This window comes from Topomyia yanbarensis, chromosome 3 (genome assembly GCF_030247195.1).
Source record: "Topomyia yanbarensis strain Yona2022 chromosome 3, ASM3024719v1, whole genome shotgun sequence".
Classification (NCBI taxonomy): domain Eukaryota; kingdom Metazoa; phylum Arthropoda; class Insecta; order Diptera; family Culicidae; genus Topomyia; species Topomyia yanbarensis.
The window spans coordinates 56,544,513-56,564,095 of NC_080672.1; the positions used below are offsets into that span (position 1 = coordinate 56,544,513).

Below are 19,583 nucleotides of genomic sequence, written 5' to 3' on the forward strand. Positions count from 1 at the left end.
ATAATGGTAGAATGTTAAAATTATTTCCACAAATACTCAAGTCAATTTAAGCGCAGATATTGATGACCGTAGTATTTCACTTCGATATTTTTAAACTTTTTTAAATTACAGCGGCATGAATTTCCGTTTAAATCAGATCTGCGGCTGCGGGACTTGACTCGAGAACAGTTGTTTACTTTACTAATACAAATAGTGTTACGTCTTTGTATTTAGCGCATATCTGAATTCAAATTCGGCGCAAGATACTACTGATCAAAATCTTCGACAGTTTGATTGTAATATTTCGTGTTCCACTAGTTAGTAAGTGAAACCAACTTGCGGTCAGTTCGACGATGTATCAGAACTAACACCAAATTGGCGCCAGTAAGATACTAAATCCGAACAGTTCACACAACATGGGGCCCTATTCTCACAGTCACGTCACCTAGTGACTAGAAGACGCCTAAAGCAACTGGCTGGTACCGAGTGATGTCCCGGTTAGTCGAGCACAGAAGTTCTGGTCGCTAACGAGCATAGGGAAACGAACAATCTTTTGGCATGAGATCCAAACGTTTGCGAGTATGCAATCTGGCTTTTGTCCAAAGGAAAAAATGGATTAACCAATTTGGGCATAAAGGCACAAGACCTAACTTTGAAAAGTTGAATTTTAATGTTTCGTGTTCCACTCGCAGGCGCTTGGTTCTCATGCCAAATGACAGTTCGTTTTCCTTGATACATCGTACAACTGACAGTGATAGTTTGGATACATCGTCTAACTGACAGCAAGTTGGTGTCAGTTACTGATCCAACTTTTCAAGGTTATGTCGTGCCCTTTTGCGCAAATTGGTTAATCCAATTTTTTCCGCACATTCTATTTTTTTTTCACTGCAAGTACCTACTACATCGCAGAAGACAAAATACGGTTTTAGGGCTAAACGGTCATCCTGCATGCCCCTCGATGGATTTGCTAACGCCGAAGTTATGTACATGAATCTATTGGCAGTCTTCGGCAAATGGGGCCGAACTCACGTTACCTAGTCACAAGAAGGAAATTTCCCTCTAGTCATTAGGTGAGACTGTGGGAGTAGGGCCCATGGTATCGCAAAAGCGAATCTAGCCAAGCTCGAAAGCAATGCACAACTTCATCGTTGGTTTCGAAGACAAATTCACGTCAACATTGTGGCACCATTTCTCACTACATCCGGCATCCCGCAAGGAAACCACCTCGACCAAGTTATATTTATCCTTTATTTTAATAACGGGTTTGGTTAAATTACAAAGATCTCTTTTCATCTTCGATGACAAATTTTTTTCGACGGATACGGGATTCAAGCGTCGCCGAATTTCTTCAGAACGAATTGAACAGTTTTAGTACGTGGTTGTTGTTGTTTTTTATTTACGACACTTTACACCGCAAAGTGGTGCATTCGTGTCAGAGGAAAAAATATTCAAATTACAATTCAATCTAAGCTAAATTTCAAAAGGTATGCATTCTAGATCAGTTCGAGCAAATTTGCTTCTTTGAGAAAGCTTAGCATTTTCTGCTCGTCTTAATGCCGTACTTTTTCCTGGTTTCGTCATACTATTTGCAGTGAAGAATCACGTGACGGACATCATCCGCAGCAGTCGTACACTGGTTGAGATCTGGGACGGGACATGCGAAGACGGTCTTCTTTTTTACTCCCGATATTGATGTTATTTTGCAGGGAAAAATCCGTTTGCAAAATAATTTCAAGCAAATGCCGCTGATAGTGTTGTACCGATGCGGTATAGATTTCTGCCGATGAGGTATTGATTTGTGCCGAAAATAAAAGAGCTCGAACATGACATGAATTATGTTATCATTTGTCTGTACTGTGTAAAACAACATTAACCAAAATTGTTGAGTAGAATTACATTGCACGTGCCTTCGGTGCATTTTGTATACTTGTTTGTGTGCATCTACATGCATCTAAGCAACATGTAAAATATGTTTTCTAAATACACCTTGTATACAGCCAGGATATTACGATACTACCCAGGCATTGTCCATTCCAAGAAAATGAAAATCGTCAAGAAAGGTCCGGTTCGCAATGACAGGCCATTGCCGGTTCGCGGTGACAGTTACTTTTTTCACTTTGCACGTCCCGTCCCAGGTTGAGATGTTCTCTTGAGCAAGAACTCCTGCTTGATTTCGGATATTTTGTTTGATTTGGTTGCCAGCGTCTGCTCCCGGAACGGGTATTTCTAGTGGAACATTGCCCCTGGCATCTCCTGCGAGTCGGTCTGCTTCTTCATTGCCGCGAATACCAGCGTGCCCTGAAATCCAGCAAAGATTGATTGGACGGTTTCGAAGCATGTTTTCAACCTGCTGAATTCACGAGTGTTGCGAAATGCCAGCTTCTAATGCCGATAAGCAACTGGCCGAGTCGGACATGATTACCAAATTGCTGACCGTGTTGTATGCTATTAGCACTGTTTTGATTGCGAACGCTTCTGCCGAGAAGATGCTGCAATGCGATGGAAGGCCAACCAATTGTTGAAGATGTTCTCCACTCTCGCACCTACTGTGTTGTCGTCTTTCGAGCCATCCGTGTAGACAATTGTTGAATGGCTGAAGTGACGTGCCAGGAGCTCCTGAAAAGCAGGCCGAACAATGGCAAAGAACCTGCTTCAGCCATAATGACTAAGATTGGGCTCGTGACGTATGCTCCGGATGCGAACCTTATCATCCTGTTGTATGCAGGTGCGTGAGTTTGGACGACAGCATCTCCTCCTCTGCTTACAAACCCCACGCCGTAAAGCAGTCGAGAGGTAACAATTGCTGATCCGATTTGCAGTAGCGACGCACGATGACCAAGGGGTAAGATGGCACCGATCATCAACAGGATACGCAGCCTGGATTCGCACGCCTTCTTTGCCATTTTACGGTGCGCGTTAAAGTTGAGCGATCGGTCGAGAGTAACACCGAGGGTTCTCAGCAGCGTTTGTGTCGGAACGGCTACACCGTCCACCTTTGTGGTCTGCATGGGATCACGGCTAGCGTAAGGGCTGCATTAGAAGATGCTGGATTTCGTTGCAGATATCGTAAATCAAATACTTCTCGACTATTTATCGACGGCTTTTACTGCGGACTGGAGTTTTCGGTAGAGCGGTTAGTCTACCTTCACCCATATTAGGAGCAGAATGTCGTCAGCGTACAGCAAAATCTGTACGGAATTCAGAACCACGCGAAAGATTGGTTAAATAGCCACGAGAAACAGCGTAACCGAGAACACTGAGCTCTTATGCACACCATTTTCCAGCGGATGTGCTGGCGACAAACGCCCCTCCACGTTGACCTGAAACGTTCCTTCGGCCAGAAAACTGTTAAGAATGTTTATCATTCTTCCACGTGTCTGCCATTTACGTAGTGTTCGTAGGATGCCATATGGCTTTTACAAGTCAAGGGAAGCTATCAAATAGTGTTCCGCGAAGTATCTATCAGTACCCCGACCAGACCTGACGGCGTGTTGTCGTTTGTCGAGACGCCCGCTCGACGCTAGTTCTGTAGTCAACTGTCGATTCACCATCCGCTCGAATACCTTCGCCATACAGCTCGTTAACGTGATTGGTCGGAAAGCAGATGGACCTGTCTCGTTTGAATTTGGCTTTGGGATTGGCACTATAATTCCAGTTCGCGAACGCCACTGCTCCATATCCTGTTGAAGAGCTCTAACATGGCAATTTTCACTGGCAATGGCAGTCGCTGAAGCATTGGATAACCGATAGAGTCCGGTCCTGAACACCCACTTCGCAACTCATTCAGAGTGGAATCGGAGTTGTGCAACTCATTCAGAATGAAATCGTCGGTGTTTTCGTTCGGCCTTTTTCTTCTTCCGTTGGAACAGTTGGGAATAGCTGGAGGTTGCGGATATTTTACTGTAGTGTTGTGCCAGTTCATCAGCTAATTCTTCCGGCTTGTCAGTGTATCCACGAGACCGTTCAATGACAGTTGAGCTATGCTTACATTTCCCTCTTAACGTGTTCACTGTCTGCCCCATCTCTGACGTAGTGGAACTTGTGGATAACTTCGCGACAAAGTCTTCCCATGATCGCTGCTTGGCGTCCTGGATTGACTATCTCGCTGCCGCCCGCGATTCTTGAAAGCTTTTAGCTTAGGTCTTCTGCCTGGACACGCTTAAGTGCTCTTGGTGTTTTCCTACGTTTTTTTTGATGGCAGCTTTCACCTCCGAACACCACCATGGAACAGCTTTAGGCCTTACCAGACCTTACCAGTAGTGCGTGGTATTGCAGTGTTTGCAGCAGTAATCAACTGCTCGACGGAACGATCTATTGCGATACCGACGCCCGGTCGTTCGTAAGCTGTCCAGTCCGCTTGGTTGTACAGCGATTGCTGCCCTTTGTTGGAACCTGAGACAATCCGGGAATTGAGACGACTAGGGGGAAGTGATTACTGTTGGTTCGGAAGTGTTCGCCAAATGAATTTCGATGCCACACTTTCGGAGCAGATTGTGAGGTCGATAGCTGATGTGGTACCGGAAGCTGGTATGTGACCCGTCGTTGAGAATGACTAACTGTTCCGTCAAAGTTTTTTTCTGCGATGAAGTGGCCTAGTGCGGTTGATTTGTTGGAACCCCAGCAAATATGGTGTATGTTGAAGTCGCCCAGTACCAGCACCGGATGTGGAAGCTGTTCGAGGGAATCGCCCAGCTGTTCTTCACATTTTTGAGTGCTATGAGGGACATAAACTGATACCACCTTCGTGTGTTGTGGAAGTTGCATCCGAACTGCGATTGCCTATATATTGTCGTCGACATCGATTCGCTCGAAGGGTACACCGTTTCGAATTGCAGTACTACTTCTTGTTGCCAGTATCAAAAACTGCCAGTTTTCAGCAACAGAGTGTAGTTGTTGCCGATGAAATCTGCTGGGACTACTCGGTTATCCACTCTAGTTTCCAGGAGTGCTATCAGCAGTGGCGGATCCAGGGGGAGGGTCTTTGGGGTCCGGACCCCCTCCGAAATGTTTTTACTTGTTGAGAAATTTGAAATTAGTTTCAATTTTATATAAGTTTCTATTTCAAAATCATTGCAAACCAAATTTGTCCAACATAACTGATATTCATTAAATATTGTTATTACGTATTTATAATTGTGCAATGTTCATTTTAAAATCGAAATTTCGGACCCCTCCCGAAACTTTTTTTCTGGATCCGCCCCTGGCTATCAGGCTCGGTCCGTACTCACAGATTGCGTGACGAATAAATTTTTTTTAAAGCCTCGTAAATAAAAAAAAATAAAAAAAAGTACTCACAAATCAGCGGCCTTATTCTGCGCGGCGCGTGACGTGAAACGACTAAACTCACCTCACTTCATGTGACTTTTCTCACCCGATTCTGAGAGTCTTCAGAATCGGGTGAGAAGTCACGTAGAGTGAGGTGAGATTAGTCGTCTCACGTCACACGCCGCGCAGAATAGGGCCGCAGCTGTTTAAGCTCGCTGATGCTGGTTCGCAGTCCCCGAATGTTCCATTGGAGTGCGAAACATCCGCTGTCTTGACAAGTCACTGGTTCCATCTAAACAGAAAGGTTCAAAATCCAAGCAATTGATCAACGGCCACGTTCACGTGCGCTCCCTATCTCAAACGAGTCATGGAGGGATGTTCTTTCAAACAACAATTTCAAAATGAGATACAATGAGAGACAATTCTTCGAGGAGAATTTACTTGGGAAATATTATTTTCGAATAATGATAATAATAATATAATGATACCTAACTAAAGAGAAAGCAAAATTCTAAAATAAACCAACTTAAAAGCTAACCTGCAATTATAGCACTTACCAACTACTCGCTAAATTACTTATACTGATTTGTATGACAAACTTAAACGCGACAGGGCATTCTACAACTCACACCAATGGAAAGCGACGAGTTCAAATAAATAAACGAAAGCAAGCGGAAATCACTAGCAGAGAAAGTTGTATTTTTATTCTCGATTGCCAAGCTCTACTCGATGCAGAAAAAAGTTGCAGACAAAAAATAAATCACAGATTTTCTCATATTTTAAATATTTTTTAAGCCAATTGAACAACCGTTTATTTTTAATTTTTCGATTATAGTTTATTATTCTGTCCTTGATGCTCTTCCAGTGTTTCAGCTTATAATGTTACTTAGCAATAATTATTACAAGAGGGTTTTCTAGCTCAGTTTGCAAATCAGTTTTGCTGTTTTTTTTTTCATTTGCTTAACACTAAGCAGTATCATATTTTCAGCTCATTTCTCATTCTTCCAAAGGTGTATGTCGGAAACGAATTAGAACAACCTAACATCTATGAAGCGTTGCGATCTTTTCACTCGCATTGCTTGAGCTCATCGTCACACATTCAACACATTCGCGCTCAACAAAGTGAAAAAAACACATACACGCATATCTCATCAAACAGTCGGTCGAAACGCGCGGTGCCATCAGGACCCTAAAAGTAGTATTCACAGTTCGGATTGCTCCTTCTTCCTAACAAAGCCACAAAAAATTCAAAGTATAAACGCGAGACCACAAGACGTGTACATATTGTCGAAAACGAAAGTCGAATCCCTACATACTAGAATGAGTCTTTGCACAGGCTTTATGGTTAGTGTTTCTTTGTGTGTGTGTACGTGTATGCGTGTGTGAGAGTGTATTTGTTTGTTATTGTGTGAAAATTCGGTGGCAGACTTAACGTTTTTTTATTCATTCATCCTTATCATTTCAAGCCTATGATAGTAGATGTTAAGATTGAATAACAATAGGAGATTGGTGCTCCTAACATTCTCTTATCGTATGACACAGGACACGCACAGCTTTGAAGCACCGATGCAGTCGTCGTGGCAGAAGGCCCCACACTGCTGACAGATGACCATTGCGTTCAGAGAGCACGAGCAAGAGGATGCTGCTCCATGCTGCTGGTGGGGATGATGGCCATTTCCATTGTTGCTACTACTGCTACTATTGCTACTGCTGTTGCTACTAGTGCTATTGTTATTATTGATAATACCGATAGTGCTGTTATTATTGTTATTGTTGTTACTGTTGCTGCTGCTGCTACTGCTGCTAATGATGATGCTACTGTTACTATTACCATTACTACTGCTGCCAGGCGGAAGGGGTGACGGTGCCGAAGTCGATGTAATGCTGTAACCAGCAACAGGCGATGTAGCGGCCATCGCAGGACCATTAGTAGACGTTACAATGGAGTGAATGGGGGAGGTGGTGGTGTCCAACACGGATGAAGTAGCGGCCGCTTGGCTGATGTGCTGACTGTTGGCTGCATCGGTGCCGATGTCACCGTAGGAGATTACTGCAAAGAGAAAATTGGGTGTTAGTGTTTGTGGAGGAACAAATTTCGACGTTTTTACTTTTTGATAGTTTTCGAGACAGTACTTTCATCACTGAAGAAAAAATTGAAGGATTATATACAACACTGGACCACGCTTACATTAAAAGTGTAGCAATTCTACTGAGTAATTGAATGAATGTTGATCCTTTAAACCCCTTTTAGAACTTAAATAAAAGCCTACCCAGAATAATACCGAAGCTACCTATTGAACATGTTGGGGACTACCTATTAAGACAAATGAACGAACAACCTCACTTAGGTCTTATTTAGGCGCACCTAGTTTAAACAATAGTTTGAATCAATTGGAAAGAGTATGTTGATATTATAATGGTTTTTTTTCAATGATCAACGGGTCGATTGAAGAATATGCTACAATACAAAACCAATATATTTTTGTATGAATCCGTGTAAATGCATTTTGTAACATGGTCGAAGTCAAAAAGATTGGGAAGAGAGGTACCACTTTAAATGAAAATCCGAGTCCATTGAGTCTGGGTGTTTGTGTTGAATATTTTTTGAAGTAGAATACTTCTAACGTTTCAATATAGGGGCCCCGTTTCAAAATTTTCTGCCGAAATTTTACCCGATTTTTTAAACGTGAATATCTGCCGTTGTACTGAATGAAAAATTAAGATTTTTCCTCTATCTGATTGGAAATATGTACAACATTTCTGTATCCAATTCCGTAGGATGTACAACTACTAGAAATAAGGGGAATGATGGATTTTATGAAAGCAGTAATTATCTGGTCCATTATTGGTCAGTACAATTCAATCAAGTAGCGAGCGTTGTTAGGACTGCCTCTTTGTCATCGAGTGCACAGCGACTGGTATAAAAAGGGAACATCAGAAAAAATCGTTAGTTTGTATTCTGGCGTTGTAAGCGTAGCAGTTGCTGTGTTTCATACCAGCTCAGCTCGCATTCTTCGGTGATAGGCAATACATCCCATGACTGCCGCCAGGCGCTGAGTTTCATGCATACCCAGAAGATACAATAGCGTGCTTTACACGTTCAATATTTTTGTCAATACTAGACAGTATTGACTACAGTATTTTACGTATTTTGTCTAGTGCACTTCATTTAGCCAACGAATGTAGAAAATTGTGGAATCGTAAGTATAGTAGAACAAGATCTATGACCTAAAGTCTCAATGAACGTCAGATTGTGATAAGTGATAATAAAAAAAAAGTTTTGATGTGCAATGCCAATTTCACCTTTGATTCTTCCTATAAGTTGGTGGTGATTATCTAGTTTACTGGTAAGTATATGTGAGTAGATAATGAATCCGAAAATAAGTATTATTTTTAATTTTAATATTAGGCAATTAAGGTCGATTAAATGGCGCGTTCCGTGGGCGATTTAGGGGCGGGTTGGGCGGCAAAAAAATGACGGCGGCAAATCGCCCAAATGTAGCATTTGAAATAGTCCCCTAATTGCCAGCAATTTGCTGGCAAATTGAAGGGCAATTAGCGCATCCGAGTTGGCAAATAGCCCCCCGTTAGCCAGCAACTTGCCCTTTTTGACTGGGAATGGATTGGTGGTGGGGTGGTTTGGTGCGAGAGAATAGCACTCTCTTGCTCTTTCAAATGTATGCGGCATCAGGTGCGTGTGCAGATAAATTCACCACTGCGCGGCGCTCGTTCCAGAGTGCACTGCGCACTGAGAAATAAAAAATATGCATAGTTAGCATACTTTCTATTCACGTCTCTTTTCTTCTGCTGTGCTTTGATGCATTTTTAGTATATAATTCTAGTAAGCATTCAATGAGTGGATAGACCGAATATGTCCAAAGCATAAAATTTACAGCAGAAGAAACGAGAGGCAGATAGAAAAGTATGCTATCTAGGCATAAATAAAATTCTGCATGAAGTTTATAGACTTATCCCAGCCTCCTGGCAACCCTATACCATCATATGGAGTTTGACAGCGACCAACATATATGGGGCGTTATAGCTATAAAGCCCCAAACAAAGAATTATGTTCGGCACTATACACGATATTCAAGCATTCCACACGACGTTTTGCATCTTGTGTGATGATATAATACCATCTTATTCAGAAAATCAACATTTACTGTAACTAATTACAGCTTTTAAACATTCGATTCAAAATTTATGTTTTGATTTTCATGGCAGTGATGCTGGCTGTACAGAGACGTCGTCCTTGACAGAGGGCTGACTTATCCAGCCGCGTTGGTATTGTGCCGTTTTGACGTTTGAGCTGGGAGGAAAACAAATCGCTTACACGGCGAATTGGGAGGAAAACAAACCGCTTCTGGGCTTAAGGGGAGGGTGGTAGTATAAAAATGCGAGATCTCAGTGTGCGTATTTTAAACGTCAGATATCTCAATGCATTGCAGTGTGACCTGGCGTGTGCTTTTTGGTTCGTTTTCCTCTGGCAAGCAGTAGTGCGGATGTGATTGATGTTGTGTAAAGAAGATGATGTTGGCTTAATTGATGCTGATATTATGATTTTCAGTTGATGATTTGATACGAGTTACTTCCTAAAGCTTATTTACGAGTTTATAGGGCTTTTGTACACTACCCGGGGAAACTTTAAATGCTCGGCTCTCGGGGAAAACTGGGAAAAAGTTTCACGTATCATGAATGTTCAAGCCATAATCATAGCGTATGAAATTTCATACGCAGAACCAAGTGTTGCATACAACATTTAGTACAACTAAATTAACCCAAATATGAGTTACGCACATTTAGTGTGTAAGCTAAATTTAAGTAAATAAAACTTTTGGCAGCTGAGAAATCAGCCTCTAAAAAGTTAAAGCCAAGAGGGTGACATGACGTCATACTATCGTAGTCAATATAAGAGCATTGATTGTAACGAAATTTATTCTAAATACGAACGAGGAGCACTTTTGTTTGCAACAAATCGAAGAAAGTGTGCATTGTTTTCCATTGTTTACTGCAACAGCTGTGTCTTAATGACATTTCAACCGATTTTGACGTCAAACTAACCCCCATCGATCGGTGGAAAATCGATGTTGCATATTGTCAAACTCTGTATGTAGAGATAGGGACGTCAGTTACCTGGTTAAAGCCAAAGCCTCTAAAAAGTTAAAGCCAGTAAAGTTCGATCTTTAACTTCTCTCCTGACTTAAAAGAACCCCTTTCGGATAGTTTACTGTGGTGTTCCCCTGTGGTCCCTTCAGTGCCGTAGCAGATATTTGTTAGTGGCGACGAGGCGAACTGGTGGTGTGGATCGGTCACCAGGATCAAGATACGGCGGAAGGTAATAGACGGGCGACTCTAGCTGCAGTAATACGCGGCAAAACGGACAATTCCCGCTGCGCAGATAGATACGGACGGTATCAACTGCAAACCTCCACGGCAAAACGGACTGTTTCCGCTTTGGAATTTCGGACGGATTTCAAGTAAGGAAAGGACAATTAAAATCGCAATTATAAAACTAAATAGAATAAAGGCAAACCGTGATTTTCTCCCAGTTTGTGTTTGAAAGGACGCTTGATTTCTGTCGGCAAGCCATTTTGTTTTTGCATCATTCTTATATTCGGTTTTTCTTTCTTTTTTCCTGATGAGAAGTTTTCGTAGGGCAGTGCAACCAGTTTTTTTTTCGATATTTTTTCCGGCAAACTCGCAGGCCGTTCAACGTGTCGATTTAATTCATGCAACTTTCCAACGAGTTGGTGGACCCGGAGACCGATAAGCTGTCGGTGAATACGGTAATTGTAGGAAGGATTTCTGAGGTGAGTCGTTTACCTTGTTTTTAAATTTTTCATTGCTGTGAAAATTTGTCATTTTTATTCCACATTAAGATTTTTTATTGATTAAATAAAATGGCTAACGTTTTCGCTACCATAGAGCCGTATCGCACTGGTACGTCCTTTGCTGATATTTCTTTATTGTGAATAAAATTAGATATTCTTTATTGTGAATAAAATTGATAATGGTGATAATAAAAAGGCCCATTTTATTATTAAGTTTTTGGGAGGGCCAGTGATTTTTTCTCATCTAAAATTATTGTACCTTGCGGGGAATTTTGACAATATTCCGTATGAGGAATTAATTTCCAAGTGAAGTGTTAGACTAGACAGGAATGAATCGGATATGATCCAGCGTCTTAGATTCAATACTCGTAACCAGCAGCAGAGTGAATCTTTAAAAGATTACACCTTATCACTCCGACTGCAAGCAGAATTTTGTGGTTTTGGTGAACACAAGGACCAGGCCATTTTGGACAGGATTGTGGCTGGTATAAGGGACAATGACTTGAGAAAAAAAATTGCTGAGTGAAGATAAATTGTCTCTCTCTTAAGCGGAAATTTTTTTAGAAGCTTGGGAGATGGTAACTGTCAATTCCAAACTCAAACTGCTTTTGCAATGAAATCTATACCTGCTTTTGGCAGAGGGAAAGTATCAAGATATTTAACTGATGATTACGATTATAATTATGCTAAATACAAAGACAAAACACGCTTCCCAGTCAATAGTAGATATGACTATAAAACATTTAATGAACGTCGTTTCAAAACAGCATATTTTGGTAAAGCTAGAGAAATTCAAGGTCATATGCCTGTAGAATATACTATAACATTTAGAGGACAACCAATGTTAGACAAACGTAACTGCTATTTTTGTGGACTAGAAGGCCATGTAGCAAGAAAATGTTACAATCGACGGGACTACAAACCACAAGCGGTTAATAATATGGATGTTCATAGTAGCAACAAGGTTGATATATCTGATATATATTCTAGTGATTCAGGTGACTTATGGTAGAACAATGTTGGACGTTTTTTATTCCCAACTGGAGAATTTTTTATCTTGTGTTTCCAGTTAATCACACTCATGAAAAAAAATAATGTTATGGCAGATATCAAACAAAAATTCGCTAAGATTGACGTTAAAGATTTTGTTTCACCTATAAATGGTTTAGAAGCTAAATTATTTCTTAAAACTGACGATGATACATTTAGAAATGCAAACGACGTATCTTCTAAATTGAAGGAAATAGTACCAAATATTTTTGGAACAATAGGAATTGAAAAAATTATTACACCTGTCCAATCTAATGACATTGACTGTAAGTTGTCAATACAGCAACTATTAATATCAAATCAACGCTTTTCTTCTAAATGGAACGAATTTACAAAACAGTTTCACCACACCTGGCATACTATTCTACTGTTGGTAGAAAATTTCTCAAAGGGGGTGGAAATAGGATGGATAGTAAATGGAATAGATTGTAGTGAAGTTTTAAAATATTTAGTTGTTTTTATGACAAAATTTGGACAAACAGACCTTTTAGTTTTTGACGCAGGTCCTCTTTTCAATTCCTTGAAACTATTTTTGGAAAAACAAAGAATAAAAATTTGTAATTGTCCTCCATATAATACGGCTAGTATTGGCCAGACGGAGGGACGCTTAAAAACGGTAAAAGAAATGGTAAAAAGATTTTTGCTGAATTCGGGTAATTTGGAATTACTTTTGGAGGACCAAATTAACCTACTGTTATATAATTGTGTAAATTGCATGGCGAAAGATGGTAAATTTCCATCTGAAAAAGTGTTTGTGTATAATCCAAAGTTATTATTCGACATGTTTAATCACAAAAATAGACAAAATAACCAGCTAATACCTCAGATATCTAAACATTATGCACAAGCTCCAAGTTCATGTCCGGTAAATTCTGGAACGATCTTGGATAATCTGGTTGCAGGAAACGAGTTATGTTATAATAACCACAATACTAACAACCATTCCTGATTAAAATTCCAAATTAAAATTGGAAGCATTCCCGTTTTCGAGCACCGTACACAGCTCAGAGTCCCTAAACATCTGGACCAAATGGTTCGGCCGAACGTGCTGATCAATGTCAGTCGACAGAATCAACATAAACAACTCAATACGACTAATACGACTCAAGCAGGGGAAGGTAAGCGAGAAGAAATCGGGGTTACCCGAGTTCGAACAGAAGATACGATTCCGCGACTAAACTGACCAGTGGACCCCAGGAGTTCCAGCGATTTCGAGGAAGATTTTCGGGGTTTCCCGGAAGAAACAACAAGAAAAAGTTTGCTGGTCAAACGAAAAGCCGATAGGACGGCGATCGAACCTCTTCGGCGGTTGAAGAGAATTAGGAAAGCAAAAGTGTTCGGAGATTTTATTAAAACCCGAATAAGGAAAAAAATACTAATTATTCTAAATTGTTCAAGTATTGAGTTCAGTCGAGCTATATTACATAAAGAATTTTTATAGTATTGTACAAAATAGTGATAGATTTAAACATTTTGAATTGTATAATGAAAGTATGTTTTTCTCTTAAGTGGGAGGGACTGTTGCATACAACATTTAGTACAACGAAATTAACCCAAATATGAGTTACGCACATTTAGTGGGTAAGCTAAATTAAAGTAAATAAAACATTTGACAGCTGAGAAATCAGCCTCTTATGTGGTTTTTGTTTGAGGCGAAACTAAGTCAGTTCTTAACCCCAACTGCTGTCAAAATGTATGAACTGACAGCGGTTGGGGTTAGAACCTGACTCAGGTTCAAGCGAATTCGCCATTAGTCTGCCCACGAGTCCAACAGTAAAGCTCGTTCTTTAACTTCTCTCCTGACTTAAAAGAAACCCTTTCGGATAGTTTACTGTGGTGTTCCCCTGTGGTCCCTTCTGTGCCGTAGCACATATTTGTTATCCTCCAGTGCATTTGAGTTTTGTAGATCTAATCTTATATAAAATTTTATTTTCTGAATCTGTAATTGATTTGATGAAGGATTTATAGAATAAAGATTCGTCAAATCGTTGTAACATCACGAAAGAATGTGTCGATGGTATATAACCCCTTAAGCACTATGTTGTAATTCACTCTAAGGAGAAAAATTGGAACAGAGGAAGTGACGAAGGGATCAATAAAGTAACGCCGCCGGCTAGAAAGTCACCATGGAACAACATAATAGGAGCGAGAGAAATTTTGCTGCCAAGGAACTCTCCGTCGGAGAAGATTAGGTCCACCGACTGGGAGCAGTTGGGTTGTACGCCACTTAGCACCGGGTTCAGGTAGTCGAGGGGCTAATGAATTGGGCACCAGAAATCGCCAATCCGACCATGGCATTCTACCTGTTGGCCGGTAGAAGAAATGGGAAAGCAGCAGAACAATCGGTTTCCGGATAACGTTCACCGTCGGGAAACTATTCGTAAATGTAATCTAAGTCAATCGCCGGGAACTAGCAGAGTAGTGTGAGATGAAATACTGGTTTCCGACAGTCGGGTGGGGCTCTACTTGGAATCGTCAGACCGACCATGTCATTCTATCGGTTCGTCCGCCGAAGACACCTGACATCATGATGCAATGATTAATGCGCTTGAGTAGCAGCAGGGCCTCGGCGAACACTGTCTCCAAGCGGCATGCCGTTGGGATACTTTCTCTATCGAAACGAGTACAGTGAACGAGCTGCAACAGCTAGAGACAGAGAGTTTTCGGTTCGTCCACGCACCTTCAGCCTACTATCTGGAATGCGATGGTTGTGAAGGAAACACAGTGTTCGTGATCATCGACTGCCTCAGATACGAGTAAGTGCGAAAGCGAATTGCCGGTTTTAAGCCCGTACAAGAGATGTGTAAAGAAGAGATCACGTGGAATATCGTCAGTAAAGTAGTTGCCCAGATACTAGTGGAACTGCAAAGGGAATTGGAGAAGAAATCCACGAACTAGTGATCAGAGCTGACAGTTGGAATAAGCGCACCTTACCGGTCACGTGAATCCACCGCAAGGGACTAACTCGAGTAGTTCGCGTCGATGCACCGGTTGTGGGTTGTCGAGGCTCCGGTGTGCCAGACGCCACACTCCACCTGAAATTGCCAGACTGAACTCAAACTTGGGTAGTTCGTCAATAGGCTATATCCACCACCGGGGACTAGGGCGAGTAGTTCGCGTCGAACAGCCAACGGCGGGTAGTTGGAGCGCCAGTGAACCGGAAGTCATGCTCTATCCGGAATTGGTGGACAGACCTTGACACCTACCAGTTGGCTCTTTGAGTAGGCTGGTCCATCGCCGGGGACTAGATTGAGTAGATCACGACAAAACGGGGTCATTTAGCTGAATAGCTCACGAAAACGAACATCGGTATCACGGTTCACGGAAATCGGAGCTAAACGGCTTGCGGTAATTTACCGCTGGGGAATATCTGAGTCGAGTTCGAGACTGAATGGCTCGAGTACGCAGAGGATATAGACGGTGTAGTAGATGGAGAGAATGGCAGGTTGAAAGTCGTTTTTTCATAGATCAAGTGAGGCTTCGAGTTAACGGATAACTCCTGAACAAAAAAAGGTGTGCAATGAAAGCACAACCAGCCACTACGAAGTAATAATGTGATGTAGTACCGTGAAGAAGAAGGGTAGAAGAGTAAGGAGTATTTTTAACGGTTAGGTACGAAACCTTACTATAAAAAAGTGCACACCCAGACATTTTACGATATCAACGAACTGTATCGAATGGCAAATGATACCTGGTGCTCCGGGTATCGGTTGGGGGGCCGATTTATAAAATTATGACGAAGCCGTTCTTTATATGAGAAATGCAAAAAGCAAAATAACCTTAGTACTATAGTCCGTTGCAGAAATGAACCTTCTGTTGCGACAGACTTCGCAGTCGATTCATAGCATACAGAACAAATGGAGGGCTAGTGCTACCACTAAAAATCCTTCTAATCTGGCACTCGAACATACGACAAGTGTCGAATGATACTAGTGCCTTACCCTCCGAACCGCTAGACCAGGGTTTCTAAATTGAGGTCTATTATGATTACCGAGCAAATCTTTTCGTTACATAAAATAAAATTCTAAAATAACCTGCTGAAATAATGCTAAAAACCAAACGCCATGGAAAAAACTCACCATGCGTGGTGGGACCTCTTCGGGTCACCGCTTGGATGCCGGGATTGGGTCCAACGATTTGCTGTTGTTGCTGCTGCGATGGATGATGAATGATTTGCACCTGTTGTTGCTGCGTCTGCTGCTGTTGCTGTTGAGAATCAGGAAGGGAGACAGGTGTATCAATATCTACCGAAGCTGGCCGTCCACGACCCGCTAGCGTTATTGGAACACCAGTTACTGAATTAACCTGCTGTTTATGTTTGTATGCGTAATGTTAATGAGTTAGTTTACGGTTATTAGTTATGATTGGATCGATTCGGATGTTAGTTGGGATGAAATGATTTTGTATATGTGTGTGTATCAAAAAGAAAAATAGAACGGGATTGAAAAAGAGAAAGGAGATTCTGTTCAGCAAAGGAATCTAGCTACGGTACTTTGAGAGAATTTAACAAACTGGTCTACGGTAAAAGTACCTGATTCTGAGTCGGTGGTGCACTGGCCGCCCGCGGCGTTACAATATCACCGATGTGAGCCCGTTGCACAAGTACGTATTTGCCGCCGAAGCTTCCATTACCGGAACCAGCAGTACCAGAAACGGATAGATTTCCCATGCCACCTGGACCGGACATGCTGATGATCTGAGCGTGCTGAAGCTCTGCAGCTTCCGCCGCAGTTATTATTCGCTGCTGGGATTGTTGAGTCTGCTGTGATTGCTGCTGCTGCTGCTGTTGTTGTTGGGATGTTGAGATAATACTAATTGTACCGGGATTCGATTGCCCTGCTGTTGTGTACACGTGCCGAACTAGGATGGATGAGGGTTGCCGACCAACGGTCGTAATTCTCTTCGGGTTCACTAACCGTGGTCCAACCTACAAGGAAAATCGTTCATCAATTTCTAAAGTTTTAAATATGGAATTTACACTAAAAACATACCTTATTCCCTATGACGGTCCCCCCAAAACTCGTCGGTTCGTCTTTCGCAGCACCAGCGCTACTGCTGCTGCTACTGTTGCTGCTATTACTATTGCTACTATTGCTCGAGTTCGAATTGGAACTGGTCAGGAACGCCTGTGGAGGCTTCAGTTGAGCCCGCAACTGATGTCGATTGGGACTGTTTTGTATGACAGCCTGGCAGATCTGGTAGCTACGCTCAAGATTTACGGCACCGGGTGGTAAACGAGAACTACTAGTTCGGCCACCTCGTCGTCCGCTGCTCACCACCCCTCCAGGACCAACAACGACGGTTCCTCCACCCCCACTGATTTCCAACCGTTTTCTCGGGGTTGGCCCTATAACAACATTTGCTCCGACGGTGGCAGCCGCTTGCTGGGCTTGCTGATTGGCTAGTGCTTGAGCTTGTTGCTGTTGTTGTTGCTGCTGTTGCTGTTGTTGTTGTTGTTGCTGCTGCTGTTGTTGCTGTTGCAACTGAACCGTGTTAATAATGGCAGCGTTCTGGCCGCGAATCAATTGATTGGTTACAAACTTTTGCTGGAATCGCTGCTGGGATTGAGTTTGCGGCTGGACCAATTGAGTCCTTTGCAGAGGTAGTCGAGCTCGTTGTTGTTGCTGCTGTAAACTCGACGTGGACATGATGATCTTTTGCAGCTGGATCGGCTTCTGTTGGTTCGAAGTTACAGTTCCTCCCGTACCGATTGATTGCTGCTGAAGTATTTGTCCCGGAGGGCCACTAGTCACCGTAATTGGAATTTTATTTCCAATCTGTCGCGAAGTAATGATATACTTCGGTTGTCCCCCTTGCTGGACAATTTGCTGATGGCCATTATCCATCTCCAACTTTACGTGTTGGTTTTGCTGAACCTGCTGAAACAACTGCTGCTGTTGTTGGTGCTGCTGCTGCTGCTGCTGTTGGTGCAAAAGCTGCTGAGCTTGAGTTGTCACGCTGCTGTAGTTACCGGCAACGCTTTCGATAACCCTCGTCATGTTATCACCTCCCGCTGACGACACTACGTGCAACTTTTGACCGTCCTCACCACTTTCAATCTTTATCCTCGTGATTAGCTGACCGGTAGCTGGACGGCCCTGGAAGGTTACCCCGGATATGCCCGGTTCGGTTTTTATCACCGCACGGACATCTTTAACCTGGGAAGGGAGGAACGATAAGTTTAATTTTTATTTTTCAGTGTTAGTTAGGAATCTCTGGTTCCCACCACTGCTGCACCGAATCGGGGCCTAAAAACGGTTGGCTTATTAGCCACAAATCGATTTTTTCGAACATTTGGAAGATCTGGAACTTCACACATAGTATATCACGTCATTGCAACTGATCATCTGGGCTGACCTGGGTTCGATTCCCAACCTCGCACATAGGGCTGGAATTTTCTAACCCGAAATGTAGACCATTGTTGGACCAACGTCCGGTCAATATCGGGACCAATACCGGACGGGTTGTTTAATCAGTTTTAATAAGAGTAGTTGATGCTATAAAGCAATGATTTGAAATATCAGCTCGTGGGTAGTCAATATCTGTCACTGATACATTCTATTGAAAGTTCAGTATGTTTTTTTTACGTAGGACTACGTCTTTGTTTTCGATATGGGGGTGCACTCTGCAAATTCTACAAAAATAGTATGTAACGAAAAGTGGTCCAATTTTTAATGCATATAATTCAGCCATCTCATGATAAATTTTCAAATTTTTTGAGCAAATCGCCCCGAAATACTTCTAAGAATAGATTCCAATAGATAAACCCAAAGATTTTTGATATCATAGCATCAAAAAATTAAATAATATGCAACCTTGTCAAAATATCGCGCATTTACACACAGAAGATAGCGCTTCCCAAGCCCTGTACGACGGATTGGTGTACCTAGCGCTCAACGCTTCTATGAATGACGTCATCATCGACTATTTAAAGAACGGACTTGGCCAGACACGCTCAGTTCACTGTTGAACGACTGGCGAAGCAGATCACTGCGCTGAGTTTTTTACAGCCAGTGTAGCTGAGCTAGAAGTCCGTTACACTGGCTGTGGAGGGACGCTACCCTGTGTCGTCCAACAGGCGACCGCTCCAACTGCTTCCTAAATGCCGCTGTAATGTTGCCAGTAAATTTTTGGTTTAATTAGCACATGTATTTGCTATTTGCGCTTGAAATTAAGTAATGTAATTACGGAAATTGGTGAATTTGGCCCCACTTGCAACTGGTATAATCAACCTGCACAAAGTGTTGCATAACGCAGGGCTGTTTTTTGGAACAAAATGTGTTATCATTCAGCCCTTCGCTATACAAAATCACGATATTATGACAGATGGGCTAAGCGCGACCGTTCCTTTCAATCGGGAAAGGCCGCGTGGAATTTTGGTGAAATGCGCTAATAGTGTCGTGGTGGTACTAGTTGTCTCTTTCGCTCTACCCATCATCATCAGCGTTGACTCATTTT

The 19,583-nt window shown here is 42.2% G+C and overlaps 1 protein-coding gene across 7 annotated transcripts in view; it reads right to left on the minus strand.

The window, feature by feature from the left end:
- Positions 1–6,664: 6,664 nt before the first annotated feature.
- Positions 6,665–19,583, minus strand: part of LOC131693690 (polycomb protein Asx) — a 62,106-nt gene continuing 49,187 nt past the window's right edge. For 5 of the 7 annotated variants that reach the window (XM_058981737.1, XM_058981736.1, XM_058981735.1 and 2 more), the window contains 4 exons: positions 17,117–18,283; positions 16,657–17,052; positions 16,205–16,433; positions 6,665–7,294 (listed from right to left, as the gene is read on the minus strand). In XM_058981737.1, coding sequence (XP_058837720.1) covers positions 6,771–7,294; positions 16,205–16,433; positions 16,657–17,052; positions 17,117–18,283 — 2,316 coding nt within the window. In that variant the 3' untranslated portion in view covers positions 6,665–6,770. Of the gene's footprint in view, positions 7,295–16,204; positions 16,434–16,656; positions 17,053–17,116; positions 18,284–19,583 lie in introns of those variants that run through there. The other 2 variants (XM_058981738.1, XM_058981740.1) reach the window with 2 other exon arrangements.